At 35.1% G+C, this 18,400-nt stretch overlaps 1 protein-coding gene across 6 annotated transcripts in view; it reads left to right on the top strand.

Annotated features, from left to right (window-relative positions):
- Positions 1 to 17,723, top strand: part of UBR3 (ubiquitin protein ligase E3 component n-recognin 3) — a 204,872-nt gene extending 187,149 nt beyond the window's left edge. For all 6 annotated transcript variants that reach the window (XM_061435648.1, XM_061435616.1, XM_061435633.1 and 3 more), the window contains 7 exons: positions 2,159 to 2,283; positions 8,730 to 8,837; positions 8,968 to 9,093; positions 11,913 to 12,092; positions 14,065 to 14,274; positions 14,876 to 15,015; positions 15,316 to 17,723. In XM_061435648.1, the coding sequence (XP_061291632.1) occupies positions 2,159 to 2,283; positions 8,730 to 8,837; positions 8,968 to 9,093; positions 11,913 to 12,092; positions 14,065 to 14,274; positions 14,876 to 15,015; positions 15,316 to 15,433 (1,007 nt within the window). In that variant the 3' untranslated portion in view covers positions 15,434 to 17,723. The remainder of the gene's footprint in view (positions 1 to 2,158; positions 2,284 to 8,729; positions 8,838 to 8,967; positions 9,094 to 11,912; positions 12,093 to 14,064; positions 14,275 to 14,875; positions 15,016 to 15,315) is intronic.
- Positions 17,724 to 18,400: the final 677 nt, after the last annotated feature.

Here is an 18,400-nt window from a genome sequence, read left to right as displayed (position 1 = left end):
CACTGGGCAGTTTACAGTACTCTTCCTATTGCTCACATCACACGCTGAACATACATATAGCCGTCTGTTTCTCTCACTATCCAGACCCTAAGTTCTCATTGTCTGTAACCTGGCATGTGTTAGCTACCTAGGCATTGGGATGTTTAGAAATCTATTTAGAGGTAGCTTATAAGCACAAAGAGCATGAATGGACTCACATAACCATACTATAGGAATTGGAGTCCTAAGGATGATCAGAACCAGGGCTTCAGATGCTGGCAGAGTTCTTGCCATCTTGGATCTATCCTTCTAACTCTGTGGCTCTGCTTCATTCACTTTGGCCTTAGACAGTCTCTGCCGTAGACTAGGAACATGACGCCTGATATTTCCAGACTCACATCTTTACACCTTCCCTTTACCTCCAGTTTAAAAATCCCAAATAAGTACTCTGGCTCAGCTTACATCAAGTTCCCACCCCAACCCATCAGTATTGGTAAGAGACAGCATGTGTGTGTATGTATGCATATGTTTGCAGGCACACTGCACACATACACAGAAACACACACAAATTTCAAATCAGGCAAGATTCTTCCTTAGGGCATGATTTTAAGGTGTCATCTGACTAACTGAAGGCTCCAAAGAGGAAATGTTTTCATTTGTACAGAGACCCAGTGGAAGGATGCTGAATACTTCTTTTTAAAAGATCCGTCTTGCTATAATAAACAAACAAAAAAGATTGCAGGGGGCAGGTCATGCAGATAAACTGCTGTGCAGAAAAGAGTTCAGAAAGGAGAAGGCCTGACTGCTATCCTTTGAAAGACCTGCTTCCAAGGTCAGCCCTTGACTGGTATCTGGGATCTTTGATTTCAGGAGGGTTTCCATCATCCCACTGATAAAACTGGCTCTCTATGCCCAAACTGTACAGACAGTGTAGTTTATGATGAATGTACTTGTTTTCTTCCTGGGAGGTATGTGCCAGGCCGTGGGTACCTCTGTGTGATCAGCTCCCAATAAAAACCTTGGGCAGAGCCTCTTAATGAATTCGCGGGTTTGTATTTCAGACATACTGTCCCAGCACCTTGATGGACACATCCTGTGTTACTCTGCAGGAAGAGGACTCCTGAAAGTTTCCTCTGAACTTCACCCAATATGCCTTTTTCTTTTCCTTTGTATTTTTTGCTGTAATAAATCATAAGACTATCTGCTGTCTTGTGAGTCTTCCTAGTGAATCGTCAAGTCTCAAAGTGGTCTTAGGAATCCCTGACACAACTATTTAGGCTGAAATTAATAGGTGTGGGCAAGAAATGATGGACGCATGGTCCACGGTGTTGGGACTCATTTGAAAGATATTTAAAAAGAATTGATGGGATTTGGTGATTGTTTTACTGTGGGGAGAAAGACATAGGAAAGTATCAGGGATGTCTACAAGTTTCTTAATTTAACAACTGATTAAGTGGTAGGAGCCGTTTACTAGGGTAGTAGCATAATATAATAGGAATAACTGAAGGATTCAAGTTCAGATGTGAGTGGTTATTAGCTTTGTTATCACAAGCACATCTTCTGAAGCTCAGTTATCCAGCTGAGACTGTTACGAAGATTGAAAGGAGACATTTGAAAAAAATTTTTATGTTATTAGGTGTATATAAATGTTCGTTATGATGGTTAAGTTACCATTTTTTTAAGTACCTAATGTGTGCCAGGCATTTTGTGTATTGTTACCACTATTTTTGCATTATAACAGTTTTCATTGTTTTAAAATTCAGAGTAGTTAAAATATTGGGATTTTATTCTTTTCTTTTTTACTTTAGAAGGTCTGTATTGTACTACTCATCATATGATATTGGAAGCAGGTAAATTGTTGGTTTTTAGACTCCCAGGCCTGGTTATTAAGCACACGATGTGCAGTAAGGAGATTTGCCAAGATTACAGCATTATTCTGAGGTTGAGACAGAGCACACTTCCCACTGTGCTAAAAGCCTCTTATTTGTATATTATGTAGATGAATAAAGGAAATTTGATTCCATAATTTCAGGTCTGTTGGGTCACAAATACAATACCACATTTTATTGTTGAACAACAGCCAGTTACACATGCAAGGAAAGGCATGTATTTGTGAGGTTATCTTGAGTATAAGATGTCTAGATTTCAAAGAAATAATGATCTTCTCTTTCTCTCATAGACCACTTCACCTGCATTGTGAAGGTGCTTTTTACCCTACTGTATACACAAGGTCTTGTGGCACTTTCAGTTAAATGCAATGAGGAAGATAGGTCAGCCTGGAAACACACAGGAGCCCTCAAAAAGGTTAGTGTCTTGTCTAAATTTATCATTTAGTAGTTTGGTGAACTCATTTAAATTGGTGGTATGAATGAATGAGATTAGGTGTTTGAAAAGCAAAGTGAATTGTTAACAGTATTTTAATTGGAGATGGAGCACCGTCAGGTTAAAAAAGTTAAAAATGTTTTCCTTGCAGAGTGAGGTCTTTTTTGTCTATCTATAAACCTTGGCCTTTCCCTTTTTGTATCTGGACAGTTTTGTTTTGCTTTTGCTGCCAGCCTTAAACTTCCAGAAGTTATAAAACGTACATCATCATAGTTGGCAAGTAATAAAATGTATGTAGGCTTAACTGTTTTACTTATCTGTCATCTTTTCTTCTCCTTGCCTCATTCCCAGTCACAATCCAAAGATCACTTTTGACTCACTACTTGTAGATTTAAAAATCCTTCCCTTTTCTTGGGGCTTCCCCTCGGGCTCAGAGGGTAAAGAATCCACCTGCAATGCAGAAGACACAGGAGATGCAAGTTCTGTCCCTGGGTCTGGAAGATCCTCTGGAGTTCAGTTCAGTCCAGTCACTCAGTCGTGTCCCACTCTTTGCGACCCCATGGATTCTAGCACGCCAGGCCTCCCTGTCCATCGCCAGCTCCCAGAGTTTACTCAAACTCATGTCCATTGAGTCAGTGATGCCATCCAACCATCTTATCCTCTGGCATCCCCTTCTCCTCCTGCCTTCAGTCTTTCCCAGCATCTGGGTCTTTTCCACTGAGTCAGTTCTTTGCATCAGGTAGCCAAAGGATTGGAGTTTCAGTTTCAGCTTTAGCATCAGTCCTTTCAATGAATATTCAGGACTGATTTCCTTTAGGATGTACTGGTTGGATCTCCTTGCAGTCTGAGGACTTTCAAGAGTCTTCTCCAACACCACAGTTCAGAAGCATCAATTCTTCGGCACTCAGCTTTCTTTTAGTCCAACTCTCACATCCATACATGACTACTAGAAAAACCATAGCTTTGACTAGATGGACCTTTGTTGGCAAAGTAATGTCTCTGCTTTTTAAATGCTGTCTAGGTTGGTCATAACTTTTGTTCCAAGGAGCAAGCATCTTTTAATTTCATGGCTGCAGTGACCACCTGCAATCATTTTGGAGCCCCCCAAAATAAAGTCTCTTACTGTTTCTACTGTTTTCCCATCTATTTCCCATGAAGTGATGGGACTGGATGCCATGATCTTAGTTTTCTGAATGTTGAGCTTTAAGCCAACTTTTTCACTCTCCACTTTCACTTTCATCAAGGGGCTTTTTAGTTCCTCTTCACTTTCTGTCATAAGGGTGGTGTCATCTGCATATCTGAGGTGATTGATATTTCTCTTGGCAATCTTGATTCCAGCTTGTGCTACATCCAACCTGGCATTTCTCGTTTTGAACTCTGCATATAAGTTAAATAAGCAGGGTGACAATATACAGCCTTGATGTACTCCTTTGCTGATTTAGAACCAGTCTGTTGTTCTATGTCCAGTTCTAACCATTGCTTCCTTACTTGCATACAGATTTCTCAGGAGGCAGGTCAGGTGGTCTGGTATTCCCATCTCTTTAAGAATTTCCACAGTTTATTGTGATCCACATAGTCAAAGGCTTTGGCATAGTCAATAAAGCAGAAGTAGATGTTTTTCTGGAACTCTCTTGCTTTTTCGATGATCCAGCGGATGTTGGCAATTTGAACTCTGGCTCCTTTGCCTTTTCTAAATCCAGCTTGAATATCTGGAAGTTCACGGTTCACGTACTGTTGAAGCCTGGCTTGAGGAATTTTGAGCATTAGTTTACTAGTGTGTGAGATGAATGCAGTTGTGCAGTAGTTTGAGCATTCTTTGGCATTGCCTTTGTTTGGGATCCCTCTCCTGGAGTTATACCTTTTTAAAAACTACTTTTTCCCCATGTTTAAGAATTATGTGAACAATTTAGAAAAATTGTGCAAGTTTAGTTAAATGTAAGTATTTTCAATGGCTTGAAGACAAATGAGATGTGTACTGTTGAACCAAAAAACTGAGTGAGTAGTTTGACTTAGACACAGGTGAAATAAGAAGAATGCATGCTCAGTCACTAAGTTCTGTCTCACTCCTGCAACCTACTTCCTTGTTTATTTGGGAAAGTTGGCAGGAAAAAATAATAAGTGTAGTAAAAATTGAAACTTTTCTTTGTTCTGTAGACTCTTTTTTTAAAAAGAAGTATTTTTGGTTGGTTTATAGACGTTTTAGAGAAGTTTTAAATCACATTGAAAAGTTTCTGTTAAAATCATATCTACTGGTATTAAAGAAGAGAAAACCAGTTTTAGATACATGAAATATATTCAGTATAACCTTCACTTTTATCACTAGTCTTCCTAAATCATGATGATATATCCAGAAATTTACTGTAGTATCATCATGAAGTTTGTTATATCTTAATTTAGAAATACTGGTTGTTGGACATTGAACCTGAGTATGAGGCTAAGCTTCTGCCACTGAATAGAGATACTACTTTTTTGTTCAAGACATAAAACTCTGAGAACCTCAACCTTCTCATAGGTAAATGAGACGTTTATAACATATGCTATATAAGGGCCCCTCTGTTTCTAAAATTCTCTTTAAAATTCCTAAATAACAAAATGAGTTTTTGTCTTGTCCTTCAGTGGTTTTTCCTTCTTGCTTCTAGCTGATTCTTGGATAATTTGCCTCCTACAGTTCTTTCTTTCTTCTAAATATTTTTGTTTCCCTAAATGTACTCTAATCTGATATTTTGAATTATTTATATTCAAATCAGATATAACTGGTTTCTATGCTGTGCCATTGTTGAAATTTTTTTCAGTAAGTTTTCTAATCATGAAAAAGTATAAATTTAAACATTTTCTCATATAATTTGGTTCTAAATCTGTTCATCTGACTTTTCTCTAAAATGAGACCTGCTGCTGCTGCTAAGTCACTTCAGTCGTGTCCGATTCTGTGCAACCCCAGAGACGGCAGCCCACCAGGCTCCCCTGTCCCTGGGATTCTCCAGGCAAGAACACTGGAGTGGGTTGCCATTTCCTTCTCCAATGCATGAAAGTGAAAAGTCAAAGTGAAGTCGCTCAGTCATGTCCGACTCTTAGCGACCCCATGGACTGCAGCCTACCAGGCTCCTCCATCCATGGGATTTTCCAGGCAAGAGTACTGGAGTGGGATGCCATTGCCTTCTCCAAAAATGAGACGTACTGACAGAAAATTAGACAATTGTAAATCTATGATGAAAGGAACATGAAGTAATTTAGGTAACTGTTCTGTCAGTTTTCTCACTTTGATCATTGTTAACTGTTTTTAAAAATGCTTAATAAAACATTTAATATGAAGCAGATTCTTATCAGAACATAAATTAGAAATTTATAGCTATATAAATTGCTTTTGGTTTGCCACATTATTGGCTTTTCCTACCATAGATCTAAGCATAAATGTACTTTTTAGGTACATAAACATATATCCACAGTGCTTGCTCAGTTCTTATATTTTACTATTTTAAAAAAATGTACATTTATGCATTTATGCTTAGATCAATGGTAGGAAAAGCCAATAATCCTGTATATCTACAGGATTGTAAATTACAGCAGCAGTAATATTTATGAATAATGAGATATCACTGTGATTTCTGTAATTATTTTGTATTGTTCATTCCTCCTTTAAAAAATTTCCTTCTTTCTTTAGCTCTTCTTTCCTCTTTTAGTCTCTTCTTTCCTTTCTTCATTGAATCTCATTTATTCATCTCATCCTTGTAATTCCTTATCGTCAGGTGTGATAATTCCAATGAAAAACAGACCTAATTTGGTAAATAAAATACATAGCTCCTATGTATTTTTCAAAGAGATTTTAGAGTTAATTTGATAATGAGGTTTAGTTGGGGAAAAAATGATTATTAAAATCTGTATAAATTGTGTTGTTTTGGTTAGTGGAATTTCTGTTAAGAGTATTTATACCAGGATTTCTTAGTCTGGGCTTCTTTCCCTTTGATTTGCTTTTGGGTTTGGGACCATGGCTTCCCTGGTGGCTCAGAGGTTAACGTGTTTGCCCACAATGCGGGAGACTTGGGTTCAATCCCTGGATCAGGAAGAGCCCCTGGAGAAGGAAATGGCAACCCACTCCAGTATTCTTGCCTGGAGAATCCCATGGACAGAGGAGCCTGGTGGGCTACAGTCCATGGGATCGCAAAGAGTCGGACACGACTGAGCGACTTAACTTCACTTTAGGACCATAGCATCTAGCATATATTCAAAGGGCCTGTCACCCCCAAAAGTTAAGAAGCACTGTAATTTAGACAAAGCATCTACCCAGAAAAGCATCTGTTGCATCTCTCAACCCTTAAATTCTCTTCTTAAGTCACATACATTTGCCACTTCTCCCACAGGATTCTTCTTATCATGATCCTAGGTCTTTTATTCATGGTCTCAGAAATCTTCTTCTTAAGCTTTACTTCTTAAAAAATTAAAGCTTTACTTATTAAAGCTTATCTTCTTAGCTTTACCAAAGAGCCTACTCTTTGCTTTATTCAGATATTGCTGATGTAAAATATGATTTCCTAAGACTTCTTATGCATGAAATAAAGTTATTTTCTTACCTAATACTCTTCTAGTGAGAGAGTTTTCAATACAAAACAATGACTACTACATTATATTTGACTTTCTGATCTGATATAGTATTTCTTGTTTGTAAAAAAAATACTTAAAATGATTTTGATAATAATTTAAAAGCTAGTTACCACTCAATAACTTGCTTGGGTGATATGAGTATCATTGTGGGGGAATATTTTCCCCCTAAGTAGGAAAGTATTTTACTTGAAAAACATTTCTGTTGTTAGGCTCTATAAATCTTTTACTCAAAGGAGTGTGTTTTGAATTAGACTTTTAGGCTGTCTTGTATATATTCACAACATTAAATATGTCACATTAATTAACAAAACGCAAAATTGTGGTAATATTTTTTTTTTAGTTGCTTATTCAAGAGCTACTCTTATTAAATCAATTCTAAAAACATAATATGTTGCTGTTTTGATATCCAGTGGGATATGGATTCTTGCAAATTATATGTAAACTACAAATCACATATTTGGCAAGTGATCAATAATCCTGCTGATTAATTAGGCAAGGGTGAAGTAGGTCACATGATATCAGGATAGCAGTTGCTGCATCAGAGACTTTATAGTTTATCAAGACATGATCATACTACATGGCTGCAACATGGCAGAAAGCAGAGGGGTAATTAAAGATAATGCAAATAATTGATTAAAAAAAGAGAGACATCCAGTCAAGTTCCAAGGTCAAAAACTCCACTACCAAAATCCAAAATAAATCCTATCAGTTAGCCAGCAAGTGTTTATTACTCAGATTTTTGTTATGTAAACGGTGACATAGAAGATATAAAGTATAGTTTCTGACATTTTGGAATTTACAGTCTAATTGAAGAGAGCACAGTAACATGTGAGAAAGGATGTATCGTCAAATGATAAATTCTGTGGTCCTATCAGCGCCTTAAAAATTCAGGTTAAACGTGTATCCCACAGTGCTTGCTGAGTTCTTATATTTTACTATTTTTAAAATGTAGTTAATGAACAGAATAAACAACATCACAACCAAGTTATTACTTTTATTGTAATTTATACTTTACAGTAATTTGCAACACCTTTTAATACTTCAGTGAATGTAAAAAGTACATTTCTTTATGTGAAAAGCATTATTGAAATAAACTTAAATTTATTAATAGCCATTATTTTTCCTTTCTTATAAAAAGTATAGTCATTAAGCTTATTTAATTTGTAGACTGTTATTTAATGTCATTTGTAATTTTGTAATAAACATATGGTCCTGTTTATTTTTATATTAAATTGTTTTAACAAGTTCTACTCGAGGAATTTGAGAGAACTTGTAAAAGAAAATAATTTGGGGTCCATATTATATTTCGTGCATATATGATTTGTATAATTATAACAATTGTATCATTATAACGATAACTTCTGTTAGCTTTTTTCATATCACACCATAAACACTTTTTTATGTAGCTCAAATTTGTTATATTTGCTGCCTATAAAATAGTCTGATATGTCATAGTTTAGGTAACTGCTTCCTTTTGTTAGTCATTTCTAATTTTCTACTGTTACAATGCTTTGGTGATTGTCATGGGCATAAAGTTATTTTTTTCCTTTGAGATTATTTCCTTAGGAAAGAATTTCCAGGAATGAGAATTACTGGGACAAAAGATATGACTTAGATATGTTCATTTACACATATATTATGTAACTTATATTCCAAGGAAGTATTAGAATAGCTTTAATACCCTTCCTGATTTCATTGTGCATCCAGAGGTGTGCTGTTGTACACAGATTTTGAGAAAGTGAACTTTACATGCTTGAGAAAAAGTATTCTTTCTAATGTAAATGTTTTTGTAATTTTCAGTGACTAATGAAATTACTTTTTAATTTTTCCAGAATACTTGTGATGCAGAAAAGTCTTATGAAGTGTTATTGAGCTTTGTGATAAGTGAACTGTCTAAAGGAAAGTTATACCATGAAGAAGGAACTCAGGAGTGTGCAACGGTATGCTCTAAGACCAGATGTAGTGGTTATTTAAAAATTTAGATTTTCTTGACATTATGAACATGACTTTTTAAGCTATGTCTATTACATTAATAGAATGAATTGTTCTGATTTTCTTTTTTAACTTTAGATTATCCCTGTTGCTTGGTCTCCTGAATCCATGGAAAAATACTTACAGGACTTCTGCTTACCATTTCTCAGAATCACCAGCCTTCTTCAGCACCACCTTTTTGGGGAAGATTTACCTAGCTGCCAGGTATAAGTTTGGATAGAGAGTAGGGAACCTTTTTTTTAAAATAATTAACTAATTTAAAAAAATATACCGATACAATATTATGCTTATATCAATATCCAGAACTGCCATACAAAGATGAAGGTGAAAGCGTTAGGTCGCTCAGCTGTGTCTAACTCTTTGTGACCCTGTGATCTGTAGCCTGCAGGCTCCTCTGTCCATGGAATTCTCCAGTCAAGAAAACTGTAGTGGGTAACCATTCCCTTCTCCAGGGGATCTTCCCCACTCAGGGATCAAACCCAGGTCTCTTGCATTCCAGGCAGATTTCTTTACTGTCGAGCCACCAGGGAAACTCCCCATACAAGAATATGTTACTCCAACTCAAAGGAGTAGATATTTAGAATATTTACTATTATTGTTACTTTTTTATTTGTTAGTATCCATCCATTTTTATGGTAATATTACTAATATTTTATGTTAGAGGAGTTTTTGATTAGATCTGTGATAATAAATCCCAGTACTTGAACAAATGATAGTATTCATATTGATATATTTTTCATATCGATATATTTTTCATATTGATATATTTATTACTAATCATCACTGGCTTTTAATATCCTTTTTGAAGGATATTATGTTGATCAGCAAGCTGGTTGTTTAAAGATCTGATGGCATTTATATAATTTTAGAATTTAAAAATATTCAATTTGTAGCCAATTAAAACTTGAATGAATGATCACTGATTTAATCTAGTTTATAAAACTGTGGGTCAGTATGAGTAGGCAAAAAAGTGGAAAAGAAAGTAGGAAACCAGAAGGTAAGTAAATCAAGCTGTGTTTATAGGATTATGACCCTGTCATTATTTGTCATTCATTTTCAGGGAATTTTCTGTGAGAGTTAAATTACTTATCATATTTATGGTCTTTGAAGCCTGCATGCAGTATAGCAGAATTAAGCCGTTGATTATTCCTTCTCTCTTAAATAATTGACTATTGCATTAAATAGTTTAGATTCATTTTTTTTTATCAATAGAGCAGGAAGATATAACAGTTATAAATATATATGCATGAAACAACAGAACCTCAAATTACATAAAAATTGACAGAATTGAAAGAAGAAATAGACAATCCACAATTACAGCTGCAAGCTTCAATGTTCTTTCTTAGTAATCAATAACAAATAGAAAATCAACTGGGATAAATGAGACTTGAACTATACTATTATTCAACTTGATATAACTGACATCTATAGGATATTTCACCAGACAGTAATAACAGAATGCATATTTTTAAAAATGCACATGGCCCATTCACCTAGAATATACCATATGCCAACCCATAAAGCAAGTAACAACAAATTTAAAAGAATTGAAATCACAAAACAGTTTTCTTACCACACAGAATTAAATTAGAAAATCAATAACAAAGAAATACACAAATCCCCAAGTATGTGAGAATTAAGTAGTATAGTTCTAAATAACTTAAGTATCAAAGTAGAAATCACATGGAAACCAGAGAACATTTAAACTGAGTGAAAATGAAAATGCAGCATAGAAAAATTGTGAAATGCCACTAAAATATTTCTTGGAGAGATACAGCTTCAAATGCTTATATTTGAAAAGAAGAAAGGTCTAAAATCATTTATCTAAATTTTTACTTCATGAAAAAAGGGATAGAGCAAATTAAATCCAAAGCAAGTTTAAAAAAATTACAAAAATCAAAGCAGAAATCAATGACATAGTAGTGAAACAGTAGAGAAAATCAGTGAGTTCAGACAAGATCAGGCACGTTCAGGGTGATATGGCCGTAGACCATCCATGAGTTCAAAATCTGGTTCTTTGCAAAAATCAATAAAATGGATACACATAAATGTCAGGAGCTCAGCTAAGCTGGGAGAGAGAACTGAGTTGTTAGGTACTGGACTGGATGATTAAAGCTGCAAGCCACAGATGAAAGAGTTAAGCCTTTAAATCAGTTACCATTGATAGTATATGCAAGAGGCTAAAACCAGGGAAAATGCTGATTCCTCATTCATCACCTCATAGAATGAAATGGTGTACCAGTTGAGGGTCAAATGGATCAGCACAGATGTTAAGGGAGTCTCAAACAGAAGGCTCTTTCAGTGTTATGTACTCTGAGGTGGAGAGTGGGTGAGGGGGTCGGGACAGGAGTGGAAAAGTGCTGGGTACTGAGTCAGAGTGGGGAACTGGGGTACTGAGTCAGAGTCAGGGTTTCACCTTTTTCCCTTCATAAGGTGCCCTTGGCAGAAGTGTCAAAGTGACCCCTGCCTGAGGCCTCAGATAAAGAAGCCTAGGAATAAAGGCACCAGGGCTAGGAATGTAACTATGTGAAAGAGCATGACTCACGGGGGGCCTGAGACCATGCCTGCACATCCCTTCAGAGACTGCAGAGCACTATGTATTGTGAATTCCGTGTTTTCACTGTTCTTTTTTATCCACACTGACAGTCTATGTCTTTTTAACCAAAAGTCACTGTCCTTTTGCTCCGTATTAACATTTGACTTCCTAGTGTAGCTAGATTCTATAGACTACCAGAGAGTCTATAGATAACTGACAGTGCTATTTTTAAAATATGTAAATATATAAATGAAGCAGATGCTATGGTACTTAGGAGTTAAATTTCAAAGAGAAATATTATGGGAATATTGGCTATAACAGCTTGGAGCCTTTTTCTTTCTTTGCTCCTCTTACTCCCTTTATTTAGTTGAATCAGTTAAGAAAGTTTTCATACTATCCAAAAGTAATTGATGAGAATGACAGAGTATCTGTAGTGGGAAATGCTTATGAGAAATGTCTTGAGAATTTTCTGTTTTATATCTAAAAGGAAGAAGAAGAATTTTCAGTTCTTTCCAGCTGCCTGGGACTTCTGCCAACATTCTACCAAACAGAACATCCATTCATCAGTGCCTCCTGTCTGGATTGGCCAGTTCCGGCATTTGATATTATATCTCAGTGGTGTTTTGAGATAAATTCATTTACTGAAAGACATGCTGAACAAGGAAAGGTATGTAAAAAGAGATACACTCACTATAGTGGTGATATGCCAATAGGTAAGAGAATACTTAATTCATACTTCCTAATGGTCTAGGGAACCTAGAATGGTCAAAGACATTTAGTTTTTAATTCAGTAGAACTGTTAAGATGTCCCTTGATGGAGGATAGGACACGGTTTCCTTATGACAGTACTAAAACCACAGAAGAATCCAGAATATCAGGGAAACAAAAATTAAAGACCAAAATCTTAGGTCTAATTATGAGAGATGGCACTCCCTGGTTCCCAAATCTGTGTATTCCATCTATAAGGGAGCAGTCACCCTTATGTACTGGTGCTTGTTTAGCTCATATACCTCATTCTGTAGGACCATATACCTCATTCTATAGGTGTTTTCTTCTAGTTGGTACCATCTAAAAATTCATCAGCAAAGAAGTTGATTATTTAAAAGACCAGTGAGTTTTTCAGATGATTGACTACCAGTTAAGATCGATTAATTCATAGACATCCACCTCTTGCCTTACATCTTTCTGTATGAAGAAAATCCTTTGACTAGAGACCATGTGGTGTATGCTGCTGGGCAGTTTACAACCTAATCTAGGTAAGTATCAAGGTCAGTGAGGACAAACTGCTGTTCTTTCCACTGATGCAAGGGTTCCATATTTAATCAGCTCATCACAGAATATGCAGTCTTTGGAGTCAAGAGCTGGGCACTGAGTATGACAAATGCATATTGTAAACACATATGTTGTCCTTATCCTTGCTTCCATGGCCACTTTATCCATGAACTTACTGATAAACACCAAGCTGGATAATTGGTTATTGCATTGATTAAGATGTATTGTGGCTGTTAGTACTGTGAGAAGATCACCAGGTAAACTGCCAACCTGTATACAGTTTCTTAAAATATAGATTCATACTACATTTTATGTGTTTTAAGTATTAAGGAAGTAGCATTTAGAGAAAACATAAATGCTATTTCCAGTATTTTTATATAAGTACAAGAACAAAATATCCTATAGGGAAATTTAACTGATTTTTTTTTTCATACTTCCTGACAACATTTATGAAAAGAATTGTAGCCCTAGCACTGACAGATACAAAAGCTCTCAACAGCTTGAGGTTTAAGATTTTTCATCTTCTAGAAAAGAAACTCCAGATGATAAAGTACTGAAATAGAAATGTAAATTATAACCATGATCTTCCCCAAAAGAAAAAGCCAATGAATTGTTTGATCACACTCGGGTCTCCTGCACGGCAGGCGGATTCTTTACCATTTGAGCCACCAAGTGTCCTTTTGCTTATCTAAGAAAGGTCCAAAACTTAGTTTTGAAAAACGTGTAACTGTTTAAAATTATGCATCAAGAATATTAAAAAAAAATACATCTGCATATATTTTCCTTGCATCCTTAGTTATATTTCATATTTTTCTTTTAAAGTAATAAGAAATTTAAATGTTTGAGGGTGCTTAATCTAAAATTTACATCATGTAGTAATTGAAAAAGCGTGAAAGTTTTAGTTGCTCAGTCGTGTCTCACTCTTTGCGACACATGGACTGTAGCCCGCCAGGCTCCTCTGTCCATGGGATTCTCCAGGCAAGAATACTGGAGTGGGTAGCCATTCACTCTCTTCTCCAGGGTATCTTTCCGACCCAGGGATCAAACCCACATCTCTTTATGTCTCCTGCATTGGCAGACGGGTTCTTTACCCCTGGTGCCACAAAGGGACTTAAATTAAAATAGAATATATTAAAATAGAGAATGATAATTTTTTTTTTTGAGAATGGTAATTCTTGAAGGACTATTTTAGTCTTTTGTAAAATGGAAATGGCAAGAGTGTTTATAAAGAAAGAAAAAGCCACATTCTTGGAGACAGATTTCTTAAAAAAAAAAAAAAAGAAAGAAAACAGCCTTTAAAAAACAAATATTTTGTATAAGTAACTTAAATGCATAGGACTAATGAATATTTTTGAATAATGTTTTAGGCGTTGCTTATCCAAGAGTCAAAATGGAAATTGCCACACCTTCTACAGTTGCCTGAAAATTATAACACCATTTTCCAGTACTACCACAGAAAAACCTGTAGTGTCTGCACCAAGGTTCCTAAAGACCCTGCCGTTTGCCTTGTTTGTGGTACTTTTGTATGCCTGAAAGGACTTTGCTGCAAGCAACAAAGTTACTGTGAATGTGTATTGGTAAGCAAGAGTAAATAGTCTAAAATTTATGGAAACTCAAATCTCATATCACATGGAAATGTGGTTTGTTTTACATACAATGCAGTGTGTATTACATACAAAAATATGGTCAAACCAACTTCAGATTTAACTATTCTTTGAGTTAAATACATGATACATATAAGGATCTTGATTTTGTTGTTGTTTTACATCCAGTAGAAGGGTAAAAACAAAACAACAACAACAAAAAAACCCACTTAAGGTTTTTTATGAGTAAAACCTTTCATAAGTGCAGCTCCAGTTCCTCTCCCTACCCCCCTGTCCTGCCCTTTAATGAAATATATGTTTAGATGTTATGCTGTGGAACAACCATTAGATATGCTGTTCTAGACACTAGCTTCTGAATTAGATTTAGGTTAGCTCTTAATTGATTTCCTAGATAATCCTTATCCAAATTCTTCCAATGTATTGTTAATAAAGGATTAAGAATGAGATTATAAGTTTAACTTAGATGAAATCTGATTTTAAAAAATTTAAATATTTCTGTATTATTTAGAAGACAATTAGGGCATTATTCATTTTCTTTTCTTGTGAAGTCTATTTACATTTTTTTATTTTTTAGCATTCTCAGAACTGTGGTGCTGGAACAGGGATTTTCCTTTTGATCAATGCATCAGTGATTATCATCATTCGAGGCCACCGCTTCTGCCTCTGGGGTTCTGTGTATTTGGATGCTCATGGAGAGGAAGACCGAGATCTTAGGTTAGATGTTCATGGATATATTCTCGTGTTTTATTCAGCTTTGGCCAGTAAGAATAATGTGCCATTCCTGGCTTTGTAATTGTGTTGATAATAATAATTATTCTTTATTTTAAGAAATTCTGGCAGTCATTAATTTAGAGCTGTTTCTAATTGGGGGGATATTTTCCCCATATGGTGTTAAGGAAATACAAATAAACCAATTCCCTAGGTGAGATTTTTGCCATAGAGTTTTTAAAATGTGTGTGAAAGCTTCATTGTATTATATTATTTTAATGCTTTTTTTTTTTCTTTTCATTCTAGGCGAGGCAAGCCTCTCTACATTTGTAAAGAAAGATACAAAGTTCTTGAACAACAGTGGATTTCTCATACTTTTGATCACATCAATAAAAGATGGGGTCCACATTACAATGGGCTGTGACTCACCACCTTGGCATTGCATTATATCATTTTCATTAAGAATTTATCAACAATAAGCTTTAACTTAATTTGGGGGATTAACGCTTTTGCTGAGGGAAAAAAGAAAACATACATTATAAAGCCTTTCCAAAATTAGGTGCTTGGTAATCACATTAATGGTATAATAATTTTTTTTTTAATATCTGGAGAGCATAACAAGTAACAAGTTAAACCATTCTTTAGTGGTCCTTTTTTTGTTTAAGTCCACAATTGATAAGAAGCACAACTTGTTGACAAAATCATTTTAAAATGATTCTCCCAACAGTGCATATCTGCTTTTCATTGATATTTAGAGTGGGTGTGATTTATTTAAAGTTTTACTGCTTCTTTATATCTGTGTGTTTTAATTTGCATCTGCTAAACATAATGCATCCTTTCCCTCTGCCATTCTTGTGTTGATTTGAGATTTTTGCTGTATGTAATTAGAAAAAAATGTAAAACATGATTTATGTGAAATATTGTATAGTAAAAGTTGGTCTAATAGTAGAACTTTACAATTTTTTCTTATTGTGAGGAATCTGTTAAAAGTTTAAGGCTTTGCTGAAAACTTAATTCATTCTCAGGAATTTCATAAATATTCTCCCCAGGTAAATAATTGAAATAGTTGTAAAATAAGTAGATAGCTGCTGTTAATATAATACAGTACATTTAGGGGGGCATTTGTGTGGTTGGGGGAGTCCCTAAAAATCAAAATTTGCCATTTCACTTGGATAAATTACTTGCGGTAATAGCAAATAGATTTTATTATAAAATCAGAAGTTTTAAGAACATACACATGGCAGATTTTGATTCTGTGCATGCCCACCTTTTATTACCAACCAAGTTTTTGTTTAAATGATTGGATTGGAAAAAAGCTCTGACTTCCCCACAAATGGAGCATAGTTTTGGAACTTTCCTTCTCAGCTCCAGAGGTTCATCTGTATTGTATTTGTGCAGTGTAATCATTGTTATTTCTGCTTGGATTCCTAAAAGGGAAAAAAAAAAAGGCTCAATGGTGATGATCCTCATGAGTGAGCTGTACACCTGCATTCTTGTTTGAGGCTGCTGGGAAAAGCAGTTTATGTTTGTAGGATTTTTAAGTCAGTAAGAATGGAAATGATTGAGCTAAAACCCACTCTGTACTTACAGAAGGAAGATTACAGAAAAGCATGTTATATATTGCTGCCACAATTTTTCTTCCAAATGATTCAATAATTTGATGATTATTTAATATATATAGTACTATCAAGCAATTCCTGGTACTTTGGACTTCCATGGCTTGTTATATAAAATTACATTTTTATGTGTAAAAATAAACTAAAAAACATCTAATGGTAAAATAAAATCACAGATCTGTGTTCTAAAAATTGTTGAATGACATGATATTACAGGATATAAAAATGGACTTTAAATGATGGCCTTGCATTAAAATAGAACAGTAAATATTCAAGTATGTTCAAAAAATCAAAAGATTACCTATGAACCTACAATAAAACACATGGAAATAGCTTGCTATTTTTATATACATTTCCAAAATATTAAGATGACTTTCTGAAAGACTAGAATGATTCTGTTTAATTAAGTAGCTGTCCTTTCCAACACATTGCTACTTTTTAAAATACTGTATCATAAGTTCAGCCTGTCATATTTTTTGCATTGGTCATTATGGATACCAGACCATTTGTAAGTGTGATTGAAGAGCAAAATGCTAATTTACATCTCTAGGAAATACTGTTACAGGATTCATGAACTTGGATAATTCTACAGTTTGAAACTCTGATGCTATATATACATGGTATAATGTATTCAGACTTTGATTACTACATATTTAAAATGGAATGTTTTATGGTTGTGCATATGGATGTGAAGTGAAAATATTAGCCTTAACATTAAATTTTGGGTATTTGATAGTGTTTATTTTGATATTGGTGAATTAGTCACCAGTAAAATTTTAAAAAGCACTTGGTTGAAAATTGTACTTGAATTACATACATGCATGCTGCTAAACTAGAACTTTAATTTTTCCCCCATAACTTTTATAAGTCCCATTTATAAACCTACTTTTAAAAATAACAGGTCCAAGGTAGAGTGATGTGTGTATATTATTCAAGAAAATGTCCTGGTGTGATATCTTGTATGAATGATCATTTAAATACAGTACATTACTGTAGAAGCTAAATCAATCTTTATAATTAAGCAGAAATTATAAAACTAGGAATAATCAACATTGTAAGATATGTTAATAAAAACCTACTGTCACTTGGTTTGTGAAAGGTCCTTAACATGCTTATTCTTACATGTTTTTATTTTTTCAAAGATATTGACAATAATATATGTGAGTGAGCATAAATGAAAAGATCAAAGCATAACATAACTAATAGTTGCTGTAAGGTGGAGTTAATATAAAGCGTTTGCGTTTCCATTAACCTTTTATTTACAGAGCTAGTTCCTGTTCCTTCTTTGTCTCATAACTAATATAAAACCTTTGCTAGGTGCAGTATGTGTTTTTAGAAGCAGGAAATGGGTGAAAGAAGAGGAAATGGATTTTTGGAGAAGCAAATGGATGTGCTGATCTGAAGAACACTGCTGTGGTCCCTTTTGCTCCCTGATAATTCCCAACTAGACTTTAGGAATCTCAAGTGCTTTAGTTCAGTTTAGTCGCTCAGGCATGTCCGTCTCTTTGCGACCCCATTGACGGCAACATGCAAGGCCTCCCTGTCCATCACTGTCTCCCAGAGTTTACTCAAACTCATCTCCTTGAGTCTGTGATGCCATCCAACCATCTCATCCTCTGTTGTCCCCTTCTCCTCCAGCCCTCAATCTTTCCCAGCATCAGGGTCTTTTCCAATGAGTCAGCTCTTATCATCAAGTAGCCAAAGGATTGGAGTTTCAGCTTCAACATCAGTCCTTCCAATGAGTACTCAGGACTGATTTCCTTTAGGAAGAACTG

Source organism: Bos javanicus, chromosome 2 (assembly GCF_032452875.1).
Source record: "Bos javanicus breed banteng chromosome 2, ARS-OSU_banteng_1.0, whole genome shotgun sequence".
NCBI lineage: Eukaryota > Metazoa > Chordata > Mammalia > Artiodactyla > Bovidae > Bos > Bos javanicus.
Note: the sequence above shows the minus strand (reverse complement) of the source record. Positions and strands in the feature narration are given on the sequence as shown.